The sequence below is a fragment of the Ochlerotatus camptorhynchus genome, unplaced genomic scaffold (assembly GCF_037179485.1).
Source record: "Ochlerotatus camptorhynchus isolate MF236.1 unplaced genomic scaffold, CSIRO-AGI_Acam_v1.1 ptg000689l, whole genome shotgun sequence".
NCBI lineage: Eukaryota > Metazoa > Arthropoda > Insecta > Diptera > Culicidae > Ochlerotatus > Ochlerotatus camptorhynchus.
The window spans coordinates 453041-468256 of NW_027041166.1; the positions used below are offsets into that span (position 1 = coordinate 453041).

Sequence of the window (15216 nt, forward strand, 5' to 3'; positions counted from 1 at the left end):
AAGCTCACCCAGGCCTCAACGTCCCTGAAATGTAGAATGGAAATCATAAGGAAAACGTTGTTTTACGGCATGCATTTTCGAACCTGTTTGTGCAATGAATTCGGTAGAATGAACACGAAGATGCTCTAACTTTTGCGCTGGAACATTCGGTTACCGCACACAAAGTACGACCCATACTGGCAACTATATATTTCTTCAAAGTACTTGAAAAATAGTTTTTTTTCTCACTGCGATCCTATATTCAATCAAGCCGTCAGCAGAAAAATGGAAATGGAACTGATTGTTTATGTTATTATGGTTTGACAATTAGGTGACAGAAGAGACGTCATTTGATATGGATGATATTAACAGTGTAGTGGTTGCCTTTTTCACCGTCAAAGCGCTCGTGTCGACCGAAAATTAGGTCGCCTGAGAAATGAAGGGTGACCTATATTGTTAATGTAGTATATTTGATGGAACCCTCATACTGTAACCGATCACTCGATCGAACCTCAAAACACAATCACGAACTGCCTTTGGTGTCAACGATCACGTTCTCGTCGCCTGGAGATCGTTGCAGTCTTAGAAAAGCTGATCCAAAAACCAAAAATAATAGTTGATAGTCGATAGCGAAAAACTAATAGGTGAAACCCAACGTTTAGAGGAAGAATAGGAAATAGCTGGAGTGATTGGACAGCCACAACTAGCCCCGATCTAAGCCTGACAGGATGCCGCGTAACGTGGGTAAATCACCCTTTCGTGGTACGTTACAGGATGACTGGTTCAAACTAGGGGAACTCATCTTAGTCCTTGTTACTTTTTATGCCTTGTTGACAGTGAAAAGACTCGGCTTTGTCCACCGAGGATGATCTTGAAACAAGGAAAACATAAGTTAGCTTGGGGCAAGACAGCTTTTGATCATGAGTAATATCTGAGTTAATTTTGAGTAACTCGCGTTGCTCAACATCAAATACGCATAGCAACCAATACTGTCAAGCAATGCAAATTTACGAATTTCAACAACTTTCGCCAATGGAAGGGCAATTGCACTTTCGTATTGTACGTGTACGAATGGAACTACAAGCTGCCCCTCAAAATCGATGGAAGATTTTTATTGTGACCTTACGGAACAGTCAGAGATGTTTGCCTTTACTGCCATGTTGACGACGTTCGAGTACTACAAACATTAGCAACCACATAGTACGGATTCTGATGGACAATCCCAGTGCAGCTTCAAAACAATATCAAAGGGACCTTCGGACAATCCAAAGAGGGAACATGGACTATCCCAGGAGAGATTCCGGACAATCCCAGGGAGGATTTCACTCAATATTAAGAGGGAATCATGACAGTCCATGGGGGACTCCAAACAATCCAGTTAATTCAAAAGGAGATTCTGGACAGTCCCAGTATGAACAAATTAGATGTGGTGGTTCCTGCATCCTATCGACAATCGCTTATTGACAAACTTCATATAAGTTTAAGAATAGAATCAACTATGAAGTTGGTGAAATGGGAAAGAATTTCCACTTGCAGCGGTAGCCAGTAGGACTTCTGATGGTAATCTGAGGATACTGTTGGAACGGACAGTTGATGAAGCTTCTGTTGAACGATGGAAGAAATTTGCGGGAGAGGGTTGAAGATTCATCGAGGGCAAGTTTAAAAAAATTTCCGGGACATATTGGAAGAAACTTCCATACAAAGTCGGCCGAAACCTCCTAAATCCCTTCCGAAGAAGCTAGTCGAAATTTTCAATGGGAAGTTAGAAGAAACTTCCAGAAAATTTCGGAAATTTTTTTCGAAGGGAATTCTGGGGACGTTCAAATTTTAATAAATAACTACCGTAAATTATAACTGGTCCACTTGCTAAAGATATTTCCCAATTCCCGGGAATTCCCGGGATGAGTCTTCAGCTATTTTCAGATTCCCGAGTAGCTAGAAATGGCTGGGAAATTCAAACACAAACAAAACCACACCAACAAAAACTTTAAAGACTTTACACTTTACCCATGGATCCATAGAAAGCAAAAGATGCCTAAGCAACCGCTGGCCTGGACAAGATCCATCTTACTTGAATGAATGAAAACTAAATCTTGAAATCAAAACATTCTGTCAGACGCCGATTGTTTGAACATCGTTTGATGAAAAATGGCTACTTTGTTTATTTTTGAGTAAATATGAGTAACTCAAAATGACTCACTGCTAATATATTAACTCTGAGTACAGTTGTCTTGCCCCTTGTAAGTTAGTTAGTAGCGGTGCCGGTGGTGTAGTGGTAAGCGTGATTACCTCTCACCCCAGCAGACCTGGGTTCAATCACAGTCGGCGCTGCCGGCTCTCTTTAGAAGGCGTGATCAGAGATTTCAGGCCTCAGAAAATCCCGATTGAACCCAGGCCCTTTGGAGTGAGAGGCAGTCATGCTTACACCACCGGCGCTGACTCAACAACTTTGTTCTGGATAAGTTTGGAAAAATAGCAGAAGCAATGCTACGAAGCAAACTTAAAATGCAAATTCCTCGGCTTGCTGGTTTGTGCTATGAGGCAGACTTGCCATGAGTGACAGTTATCATTAAATGGTTTAATTACAATGGTTTATAGCAACATTAGAATGATAAAAGCTACCCTGTTCAGTTAAACCGCAAGCCAAGATGTCTGAAAATGGTATTCTCAGTTCAGAAGACACGAATTGCAAAATTCAAGTAGCGAAGAATTCAATTAAAAGTGGATTTCTATAGGTAATGCAACAAGCGTTATGACATCCCTTGTAAAGTACAGTTTTCCACTGCCTATCGTCAATTTATTCAGAATTTTTGCGCAACTTTCAATGCCATAGCTTTGATACCGACCCAGCTCTCCTTCACGCTAGCCTCTATAGCCGAAGGAGGAGGATTGAATCCACCGGTGCCACCACCGGGCAGTTCCATGGTGATTGAAATTGGAACTTCGGCTACTGCGTATGCCCAGTCATCACTTCCACCGGAAGCAGCGTACAGGACGTTGGTTGAACTTCCCACGGTGTATCTCGATCCAGTAGCCTGCTTGATAGCCGCTGCGCCAGCTTGAGCCACCTCGTCAATATCTTCCCATGTTTCCGGAAGATCGCTGGTCCATCCCCAAGGATACAGCAGGTAGTTTCCATACGAATGAAGCGTTAGATAGAACTTACAGCTTCCCTTCAGCTTGTTTAGAGCATCACGAATGGCCTGGGTTTCCGGTTCGGAGAAAGCAGTATCACCACGATAGGTATCCGAACAGTCAGAGTTCGATGCACCAACTTCTCCCCAATGAAAATCAAAGTTCCGGTTTCCGTCGGTTCCCTTGCAAATGCCAGCAGGTTTACGAGTCTTGCGCCAAAAACGATCCGATTCGTGGGAGAATTCATATCCGTCGGGGTTCACAACCGGAAGAATGATCCAAGTCAGATTTGACAGGACGTCCTGATTTTCATTCGCATGCTCAACCAGTTGATCGATAGCGTACAAAGCTGTGGCAGGAGCAATCCACTCACGGGCGTGAATTCCAGCATCCAAGAAGATAACGGCATTGTTGGGTTTCTTGTTGATCGTGATTGTCTTGAGAGACCGGCCTTCGTGTGATTTGCTCACCTCCTCTACGCTAACTTGAGACGAGTACTTCCTAGCCAAATCTTCCAAGTACTTATTGATGTCATCGTGACGCAGATAGTTGTTCAAGATGTTGGCATCACGATGATGGCTACGTGGAAGCACTTCGTTGTAACTATCAAGCGTGCTGAAATATAATAGGAACTCATTATTGATGCACTAGTAAAACCTAAGCCATTGTGTAGGTACCTTTCAACATCAGTGATTAGCTCTCGGTAATGCAAGCCATGCTTGACAAGTTGGATGAGGAAAGATCGTTGGTCCTTTGGGGCTACGAGAACCCGTGCTTCATCGCCCAACTGTCTGCTGAGATGCCAGAAGTCAAGATCGAAACTCGATTCCTGAAGCTGACGAAGCACATCAGCATCTTGCTGGGTTTCCTGTACAACTGCGTACACCTTGTAGCTGCAGAAGATCAATGGTTAAATTTTAACACCAATGAACACACATTGTAAAATTTTCACTCTTACCCTTCGTACGATCGCTTGGCGGCCACCACAGCAAGCACGACTAACAAAGGCACCACTATCCTTGGAACCATTTTCCGTTGTTGACGATGATTGTAAAACTGCACTTTACTTGCGATGCTATCGGTGCACGAAATGAGACTAGTAATAATGCTCGAAGGGTACTTGTTCTTTTATACACTGTTTGTGCGATTATGATGTGATTAGTGATAACGTTACTATTTGTTGATAGCTGTCGTGTTTACAGAGAGATCAAACTAATATTGAGTGCACTTCAATCCAGGCCTCGCGTGTACAGGAGCGGGCTTTGAATGATATGGATTTGAATTGTTTTTTTTTCTGTTTGATGTGAATTAGTAGGATTTGTCATGATAGAGGTTATGAGCGATTTAAAAATTCGTCGTGTACCCAAGGATAGGGATGATGTGATGAGATAATAGCTTCGTTGATCTGTATAATCGAGCGTTGACTCGAGGTTGCATCATATAAAATGTGATGCTTTCGGTTAAAGTGTAATTGTAAAGGGTGATTTGTTGGATTACCTTTGAACGAAGGGTTTCACAGGATGTTGAGAGGTTATCAGTTTAGTATTAACATCGTTGGAGGCCACGTACGGTTTGGTTTGGTAGAAAGTAAGTTGGATAGGTTAGTTCCAAGATGAGCAACCGGCATTCCATGAGATGTGTAATCACTCAAAATAGTTGTCTCTTGAATACGTAGAACCAGATCTACGGTAGAGTGATTGAAATCGCTTCTCTGAACAATTTGCAATGCTTTTTAAATTTTTTGAAAACGTTTTAAAATCTTTCAAATTATGATTTTAGAATAACGAAATTTTCAAGAACACCATTTTCAAAAACACAAAATAAAAAAAATAATGCTTATCTGAGATCTGACCCTTCTTAGGTATTGATTTCATGTGTCGTATGATTGATTTTGGCCCGGGAAACTACCAAATGTTCGGATATGTCTAATGTGATCCTTGGTACCTGGGTCACCACCATTGTACTAGTTTTTAAATTCTCCTGTGATTTGAGGTGTCTCTTGATGGGTTTTAGTCCAAGTCAGTAACTGATCACTTCCCCTGGGCTATATACAGTCCGGATGTGTTCAGTGTGGTCCTTGATGTGTGCACTTGATATAGCCACCATTGCACTTATTTTTGAAATCGTATGTAACTTGAACTGTTGCAAGATGGGTTTTGGGTCAAGTTAGATGTTTGTTGCATCCAGTTCTTTCCAGTAGTTACTGAGAAACACTTCGCTCTAAACTGTGGAACGAAGAAATTCTGGAAACTTTTGAGAAGCTCTCGAAACTTTGGAAGAGTTTAGAGAAGCTTGAGAACATTTAGGTAAATCTCGATAACTTCAAGTATTTTTGGGAAAGTATAAGTAACTTCAGAAATGCTCAGAAAGATGTTTAAAGAAATCAAGCGTAACTATTCAAATCGACGTATCTGCTTTTGTAAAGAATCAATCGACGGTTTTTGGAGAAATGCAGATAACTGTGTAGAAGTTCAGCGATCTTGAAGAAGTTAGTTGATTAGTTATTTTTATTTTCAAAACATTCAGTGAAAGGCTGGTTGGTCTTGGACTTTGGAGAAATAAATTGTGATTTGGATTTAGATAAGAGGGTTGGAATTGCAGCAGTGTTCGTTATGGCAAACGGTACACTGAATTAAAGTGATGTGTTTGTGTTAAGAATCAAATTTAGAATGTGAAGGGGCCTAAATCTAAATTGTTCTGCTCAGATTATAATGATTATGATAGTAGTCTACCACTCATTGTAGCACGCAAACTAGTCTGATAGCTGTGGGCTCTTCTCACTGTTGAACTTGATCAAGCTTAATAACCTCTGATTGTCATCAGCAAATCGCTGTATGAAGGGCCAAAAACGAACTTGAAATGAGCCATCCAACAAGAAGATGGGGAGAAGAGCCCGCCCTTTATCCACGAAATATTAGCAACAGGATGTTGACATCTTCACTCTCTCCATCCAAATCGCTTCAATTGGGTGCAGTGATGGTCCCTCCTCATCCCGAATTTTTGATATATAGTAATATGTAATATAATAACCAAATCATCAGAAGTATATCGTCAACAAAAATATGTGAGTCGATTGAAATCTGCCGAAAATAAATGAGGGCTAAGTTGATTCTTAACATAGAAGCGTAGATGGATAGGTGAAGTCAAAGAATCAAAGGTGTTGACATGCAGAATCAGAAATCGTCGAGATTGAATGGGCATGTTTAAATATTGTTGATCTAATTACCTATAGTATAAATTTGCATTTCATCTAGCTATGATTGTTGTCAATAAAACTTACATTTCGATGAAGATGATGTTACCTATTTTACCTTTTATGTTATACCAATCATCACAGAAGCCAACCTTGAATCGTAGACCAGGTCCATTAACAATACATTCGTTCCGAGAAGGGGCTCTATAGTACCACTCATACTGTACACGGTAAGAAAAAAGTGCCCAAAAGTAAGTTCTTTTCACTCATCTTGGTACTATAGTGCAGGAACCCAAAAGTAGTTAAAGCGGGTCAAAGTAGTTTTCATTTACTTGTTTGCAATTCGTATGAAATTTTCCACTAGTGTTCTACCCAAAAGCAAGTTAGTTGTACCCAAAAGTAGGTAAATATGATTATACTCTAAGTTGGGTTCGCACACTTTACTATCCCTGTTGTGTGGTATTGCTCCTCCATTTTTGACAACATTAGAAGGAGAAAAGGAGACTAGTCAAAAGTAGGTAAAAGTGAAGTGGCCGTTGGGTACTTTTTTCTTACCGTGTATAATCATTTTCTTCTTCTTCTTCAAGTTCACTCATTACCCGAAATGAACGCTTCGTGCATCATAGATTTGATATGGTTAGTAATAACCTACAATGCTACAATGTTCTGCTCAGTAAGTAAAAAGGTCACTCTAAGGCCAACCGAGATCTTCATATCACATCACATCACTAATAATCGAGTTGTAACCTAGGCCTGGCGAAGAAGTAATGATTTTTGGACCAATTTGAACTGTCAAAATTGGAAAACTTTTTACTGTTATTTTAAGAAGGAAACAGATATGAGCTATTGAAATCTGAGTGAAAGTCAATCGTTATTTTTTTCGGAAATAACTTAAGAAAAATATGTATTTTCTGGACTTGGTTTTTATTCAGTACTTATCAATATCTAATCAAAACCAACAAAATTTTAAACTGGAAAAATCTTACATCATCAAAGATTTGCTACTGATTAATCTTTTCTTAATTTAACTTCTGTATGTTTTTCAAACGATATTAAATCAAATATAATGGCCCCCCAATTTTCCTGATGGTACCTTGGAGTTCATCCGATGTTTAAAAAAGAACCTCTGATGGTCACGGTACTTCCTTTGAAATCTTTAAATTTCCCTGAACATCTCTGGAATTGCCTAAAGCTCCCGCCATTTTTGTGGAATTCTAGGAACGTCCTGAAGTCTTAAAAATTTCCATAATGTTCTCGAAACTTCTTTAACATTTTCGTAGTTTCCCTGAAATTAATGGCACTGTTCTAAGGTTCTCTAATCAGTTCTTGAAATTCTCGTTCTTCTGAGTTCTCTGTACTTCTATCAAGTTCACATTTTTTTTTTAGTTTTTTAAACATCACTGAAGTTCTGCGGACTACTTGCAAATATCGGAGTTTCTTAAAATCTCGTTATTTTGCTGAAATCAATAAATTTGCAATGATCTTTCGTGACATTCCCTCAATTCTCGAAACAGCCCTACGAAACATTTTTTAATATGTTTTTGCATTTTCCTGATGTTCTCAGAATTTCTCTGAAGTTTTCTGATCTTTCCTGACGTTATCTGGAATTCTATGAAGTTCCTGCAGTTTTCCTGAACTTTAAAAACTTCCTTTGAGTTCTTTTTTGTGGAATTCCCTGAAATTTTTATTTAAGTTCCCGCTATTTACCTGAAGTCAACACGAAATAATAAATGCCGTTCTAAGACTTTCAAATTATAGAAACAAATTCATCATAATTTAAAATTTTCCCCAATAGTGGCTTTTCTTATGTTAGCGATACTACCAGAAACATCTCTGAACTTCCTTGGATGCCCTGAATTTATCAATATATTTTAAAAGCCACGGTAATTTGACTATAGTAGTGCCTTGAAGTTCTTTGGTATTACTTGAAGTTCCCGTAATTTTACTTACGAAAACTTCTTAAAAGCTAACGGGACTTTGTCTAAACATTCTAATTTTTCCTGGACTTCTCTGGATATCCATGAAGTTTCCTAAACTCTCGTAGTATCCATTGGCGTAGCTGGAGGGGACCTCGATAATTCTGGAGGGGACCTAGATAATTCTGAAGGGGGCCAAGATAATTCTAGAGGGGGACTGGGCCCCCTGGCACTCCCATTAGCTATGCCAATTGTAGTATCTCATAATTCCTTGGAACTCCATGAAACTTGTTACAATGTTCCTTAAATTGGAACTGCTTTGAAGATCTCTGATCGTCCTTGAAATACTCGGAACTTCCCTAAATATAATAAATCCAACAATCAATACGAAACTAACGATTTTAAATTGGCTCACTACTTGACTAGCCTATTGGCCCCAAGCAAAAGATTAACGTACCCCATTCTAGTCGAAATTCTACTACTACACAATGTTTGTTTTGATTCGCTATGAAAGTTTGACAGATAAAATGAGGGGGTTATTTCGGGACCTTCTAGTCTAGTTGGTTCTTGAAACTACCATGACAATCATGGAATTCCCTTAAAATCTGTTCACAATTTCCAGATGTTCATGTTTCTTTCCAGAATTGTAATTAAAATCTCGGAACTTCATAAATTCCCTGAATTGTCCAGAACTTGAAGTTCCTGCAATTTCCATGAAATTCGTTGGTTCTTTGATTTGTCTTAATAATCTCGGAGCATTCCTAAAGTGGTCCTAAAGTTTTTGGTACTGCTCTGAAATAAATTGAAGCTCCCAAATTTCCAATGAAGTTTTTTAAAAGTTCTATGAAGATCTGTGGACTACTTGGAAATTCTCAGAACTATTTTAGGGTTCTCGAAATTGTCCTGAAGTTCATGGAAATCACCGACAAACTGACATGAAACTTAAACTTAACTTTCGCTCGAAAATCTATAACGACCGATTCAAATGTGCAGCGATACCATCTGTCAAAACCATAGAAACTCTTCATCTAGATAAAAATAAATTGCTTGTCCAGAATAGATCACACACGAACCAATCCATACATTTTGCACTTGTGTTCATGGCTTAGAGAAACGTTTTCCGCGAACACGGAGACAGATGTCGGTAGTGTGCATTGAGGAGAAATTTCGTGATAATTTCTATGGTCATTCATGTCGGTTTGTCGGTGATGCAATTTATGATCAAAGCACAAAACTGACATCTGCCGCCGTATTCGCGGAAAATGTTTACCCGCGATCACACGTGCAATTTTTTTTTAGTTGGTTCAAGTCTAATCTATTCTGCATAAATTATTTTTATCTAGATAAAACATTTCTATGGTTTTGACAGATGGCATCGGCCGTTATGGATTCTCGATCAAGAGCTAAGCATAAGTTTCATGTCGCTTTTTCGGTGCTTCCATCGTCGATACCTCACAAATCATAATAGACGGGTGCACGGCTGGATTTGAGGTCACTCACTCAAGATAAAATCTATTGACGGCAATCGAATGTGCAGGAATACAGGCGCACCTGCGTAGGATATCGCACCCATTCAAACACACATGGGCCGGGACCAACGGCTTTACTTCCCTTCCGAAGGAAGACGTGACCAGAAATTTTTATGCCTCAGAAAAATCCCACCGACCTCAGCTGGGATTGAACCCAGACCCATTGGGGTGAGAAAGCAGTCAAGCTTACCACTACACCACCGGCTCCGGCCACACTCAAATCCATCAGTGCACTCGTCTATTCATTCATGCAAATTGACGTGACCAACATATTGAGGATTGTCTCATATCTCCGATGTTATTATGACCAGGGCTGGCAAATGTCATTTTCAATGAAAGATCTCACGCGATATTTACAGAGATACTTCGGTCACTATCATTGGATGAGAAAATGATGATAGAGATTTTCTTCAAAATCTCATCGAATTTTTTGCCATGACAGAACGTGACAGTGTTGTTATCATCGTAATTACTAGCTCATTTAATGCTATTAAAGTTACTTGTACCGAACAAATCTTAATAATATATTCACTCCACCGATTACATACGGTTGTTTGCTTAAATTCATCTAAATCAGTTAGAAATGTTGATGGCAAAACCGCATAAGAATTATTCTCATGAGTGCTTGATCATTGAAAAATGACAAGAAAGCTAATGATAGGTAGTTTCGTCTCGTGATGGTGAGAGGACCTGTTTTCTCATCGTCACATGACGACCATGATATTTACCAGCTCTGATTATGACTGACAAACCGACATGAATGACCAAACAAATTACCATGACATTTCTGATCAAAGCACAAAACTGATATCTGCCTCCGTGTTCGCAGAAAATCTTCATCCTGGCCACGAATACGGGTACAAAATTTATGAGTTGGTTCGTGTCTAATCTATTCCGGAAAATTATTTTTATCTATATAAAAAGAATACTGCATGGAGATGAAAAACTATCCAAAATTAAGTACTATTCACTCAATTCTCGGGTTCAGCCTAATAACCCACATTTGAGTAAATCGCATATAGCAGTTTCCATTTAACACCAGGAAAAACAAAATTACTTGCACACATAATCTAGCTCTGTAAAATCTCCAACATTCGGCATTTACTTTTGCTGATATATCTGCAAAATATCTGTTTGTTAACTGATATCTCAGCAAAATGTTATTTGTTAGCTGAGTCTAGGCAATTGCTTTACTGAATCTCAGCAAAATAAATTGCAGAATCACTTGGCTGTTGGAATCTCAGCGCAAAATTTTAAGTGTATAATCTTCCTAAAATTAAGTTTAATTCACGTAAATTTGAGAATATGCAATTTACTCAAAAGTAACTTATTAGGCTCAACTATATCCACTGACAAACCGACATAAATGACCATAGCAAAAACAGTAAATTTTTCGACCAAAACACACTACTGACATCTGGCTCCGTGTTCGCGGGAAATATTTAGCTAAGCCATGAACCCGCATGCAAAAGTTATGGATTGGTTCGTGTCTGATCTATTCTGGACAAATTATTTTTATCTAGATCAAAAAATCCTATGGTTTTGACAGTTCGGATCACTACAGATTTAAATCGGCCGTTTACGATTTTCGAGCATAAGTCAGAATTAAGTGTCATGTCGGTTTGTCGGTGCTATATCGTTGGGTAAAATCTCTCGTTCCTTTATTGACAACAATAACGAGTGCAAGTGAGAGGCTCAACTCAAAATTAAATAAAAAGAACTCAAATTTTGGGTAGTATTTTTTATCCGTATATGGTTTTGACAGATGGGATCACTGCACATTTGAATCGGCCGTTATGGATTCTCGATCAAGAGTTAAGTTTAAGTTTCATGTCGGTTTGTCAGTGTTATTACTTTGCTTGATTTAATGATTGTTTGCTAGAAATCAGCGATGAAAGTCAAAAGTGACAGTTACGTTATGTTGAGGTATATCTGTATACATTTCAACAACCTAATTCCGATCCTTAACCCCTTCAAACCTTCCCCTTTGCATACAACATAACCGCATTCGGCACCTCGCGGTTGTTCACCTCGAGGAAATCGATAATCTTATTTTTGCAAAATCCCCTCTAATCTTCAGGTAGTTGTCCTCCGCTTGCAGTCGATTGAACAGTTCCACAAGTGACAAACCGACTTGACGCTTAATTTTGGCTTATTCCCAAAAATCGTGAACCGCCGATTTAAATGTACAGTGATCCAAACTGTCAAAACCATAGGATTTTTAGATCTAGATAAAAATTATTTGTCCAGAATACATCAGACACGAACCAATTCATAACTTTTGCATGGAGGTTAATGGCTTAGCTAAATATTTCCCGCGAACACTGAGCCAGATGTCAGTAGTGTGCTTTGGTCAGAAATTGTATTGTTTTTGCTATGGTTATTCATGTCAGTTTGTCGGTGGTTCCACGGCACCGCAGCCTCGCAGTCATTATCGCTGTCATACTGTTCCATAATCAACGCCAACCAACGCGTGTTTCCGGTTTCAGGAGGATCCGCCGATGAGCTTCGGAATCGACTTGGACCAGGACTATACAATCAGTGTTTTAGGAAAAGATTTGCTTTGCTTTGCCCAGTTTGCTTATTAAGGTAAAATTTCCGTGATGCAGCAGTGATTTTAGACTGGATAGGGGAAATAGCTCTAATGGTGGCCTATGCATCTAAGATTGGGCCCATCGCTAAAAATCTGCTATTTATCAATTTTATCTAGATGAACGCGTCATTGGGACGGTACTGGAGAGTTTTGGTCGCTATTGAAAATTTAGTCCATTGCTGAATTTATGTATGGGCCAAAATTAGGGGCATTTAGGCCGACATTTCATCCATTTCCCTTATATCAATTTATCTTATTGCTCTTCGTTTTCTTGTACAATCACAAACAAACAATTACAAAAGTCATTTAAACTTCAAGGTTGCTCGATTGGTACGCTTTGGCACAGCTTAAACATTCGGCACAGATTGAGGTGTGCATAGCTTATTACCCCTTGAAGACGGAAGAACCTTTCGACTGAAGCCAGATGAAGCTTCCAAGGGAAGTCGAAATAACTATCCGGTAGGAGTTGGAAAACAACTTACAAACTGGAAGAAAACTCCAGGTGAAAGTTGAAAAAACTTCGGTCTGGACGCTGGCTCGATACTTAATTCACCCTCCTCGCGTTAGTTGATATACAAAGTGACGAAACCTTCGTTTTTCCTGATTTAAATTGATTTACAATTGATAGTTTAATTCTGTTATTTGCTCCGAATACTTTGATTATAGCACGTACCTACAAATTCTACACGATGATAGGAAACTTTGTCATAACAATGAAAAATGGCTTTTCCAATTAGTTCAGGAATGTCGGCTTTATTGCGAATTTCCAATGACATTCTATTGTGACCACTCGGATGATAAACCTACATAATCACTGCTATAAATAAACATTTAGTAGAGATTACTCAGCCACTTGAAACCTTCCAACTGGCAAAACCGACCTATCGCAGTTACTCTATACCTGGATTTCCACCGTCTTGAGTGCCATTGCCCGGATTCCGGTAAATGCCTCCTCGAGAAATGGTTTAATGTTTGATTCGGCCGGGTGAAATCCCCTCTCATCGCCGGGCAGTTCCATTGTGATGGCGACCGGAATTCCTGCGACGGCTAGTGCGTAGTCATCACTGGCACCTGCCGCTTCGTAAAGTACCCTGGCCGCTCCACCTACTTTGTAGTCTGTGCTATGCGATCGTTTCATGGCGGACGCTCCGGCTCGTGCCACCGCGTCCATGCTTCTCCACTTTCGGGGAAGGTCTTTTTTGTAGCCCCACGGGTAGAGCAGCATTCGTCCGTAGGAATGCAGCGTAAGATATAACTTCACTATGTTGTTCTTGGATAGCAGCTGATCGCGAACGGCTTGCGTCTCCGGTTCCGAAAATGGCATCGGTCCGGCAAAGGTGTTGACGCATTCGTATCGGGATGAACCTTTTTCTCCCCAGTGGAAATCAAAGTTTCGATTCCCGTCCGTACCGGTGCAACGTTTAAATGGGCGTCTCGTTTTGCGCCAATATTTGTTCGTTTTGAGTGAGTACTCGTAGCCGTCCGGGTTGACGAGAGGCAAAATAATCCACGTGAGATTATTCAGCAAATCACGATTTTCATTCACGTGCTGAACTAATCGATTCATCAGGTATAGGGCAGTTGCTGGAGCTATCCATTCCCTGGCATGGATTCCGGCATCGATGAGTATTGCTTTGGATTGTTGGCCGCTTGAAATGGTAACGGTTCGTAGAGGCCTTCCTTGGTACGATTTACCGACAATTGTCACGGTAACCAAATCCGCATATTTACGTCCCAGGTAATCAATGTATTTATTAATTTCGTTGAAGTCCAAATATCTACTGGTAAAATCCAACGAATCTGTAGATCGATACTTAGCATTTCGTTCCGATCGGGCACTGTTTGCACACTCAGTTATGTTTGAATTTCTAACGTAGAATCCCAATCGATTGCGTATTAACTCCTTCCGAAACAAATATTCGACTTCATCTGGTACTAGCACGTGCGCTTCTTCATTAATCAAAGTCGTGAGCAGCCAGAAGTCCAACGACTCATTGTTATTACTAAGCGATCGCAAATATTGTGCTTGGCCTTCGGATTTTGGCACTACTCCATACAGTTTCGCTGCCCTAGAAAGCAGAATATTATCACATGTTGCACAGGTTGTAAATCATATAGCACTGGAAAACGCTGATAGCGGAACAGGTAAATTGAAAACTATTACCCTACCTATTGCATGCTGCACTACTAACGGAGATTGTCGTTTCGATACTGATAGCGTGGAGAAGTAGAAATGCAAACCGAAACATTTTTCCGTGGCCGGTTTCGTTTGTACTGAGCTAAAATCGACTCAGGAGCTATCATATATGAGCTTTAAAAGCTGTCAATTGTTATGGAAGTATATATATCGAGAGCTGGGTGACGATCACAGATTTTATGCAGATTGTACGGCTGATTGAGGGGTGTTTATCGACGGTGTTGCCGTGGTTTGCGGTATGAATATATTTATTGGCAAAAGCTCTCGAAATAGGTAACGAACGATCGTGCAACGATCGGAATAGTTAATAAGCGCAGTGAGTGACCATAATGCCAAGACGCGTGTGCCTAGCGCGAGTGTGTATTTAGAACTGAGTCTCATATCGGATTCGTGGGTGATATGTTTGATTTATGCTAACGACTATTTGAACTTTATTTAAGTGCTTCTATAATTAGATTAAGCCTTTTGATAGCTAGGAATGATGCATTTGAATTGGCTTATTTGGTTTTTTTTTACTATCGGAGTGGTCTTCAGATTCATTCACATAGGATATTTGGATATTGCAAAAATAAAATTAAAATTAAAATTTAGAAACAGGAGAAACATTTCACAAAAGAAAGTTTTAAGATATACAAATAAAACTTTTACAATTTTTTTCTCAGTGAAAACCATTC

General features: G+C 39.7%; 1 protein-coding gene and 1 pseudogene across 1 annotated transcript; both read right to left on the reverse strand.

The window, feature by feature from the left end:
- Positions 1-2623: 2623 nt before the first annotated feature.
- On the reverse strand, positions 2624-4219 carry LOC135714669 (carboxypeptidase B1-like). The gene is made up of 3 exons (XM_065238050.1): positions 4073-4219; positions 3792-4007; positions 2624-3729 (listed from the first exon to the last, which is right to left on the reverse strand). The coding sequence occupies exons 1-3, from the start codon at positions 4141-4143 to the stop codon at positions 2781-2783; spliced, it is 1236 nt and encodes a 411-aa protein (XP_065094122.1). The 5' UTR covers positions 4144-4219; the 3' UTR covers positions 2624-2780.
- A 9021-nt stretch (positions 4220-13240) lies between these two features.
- On the reverse strand, positions 13241-14649 carry LOC135714657 (carboxypeptidase B1-like; annotated as a pseudogene).
- Between the last annotated feature and the right edge of the window lie 567 nt (positions 14650-15216).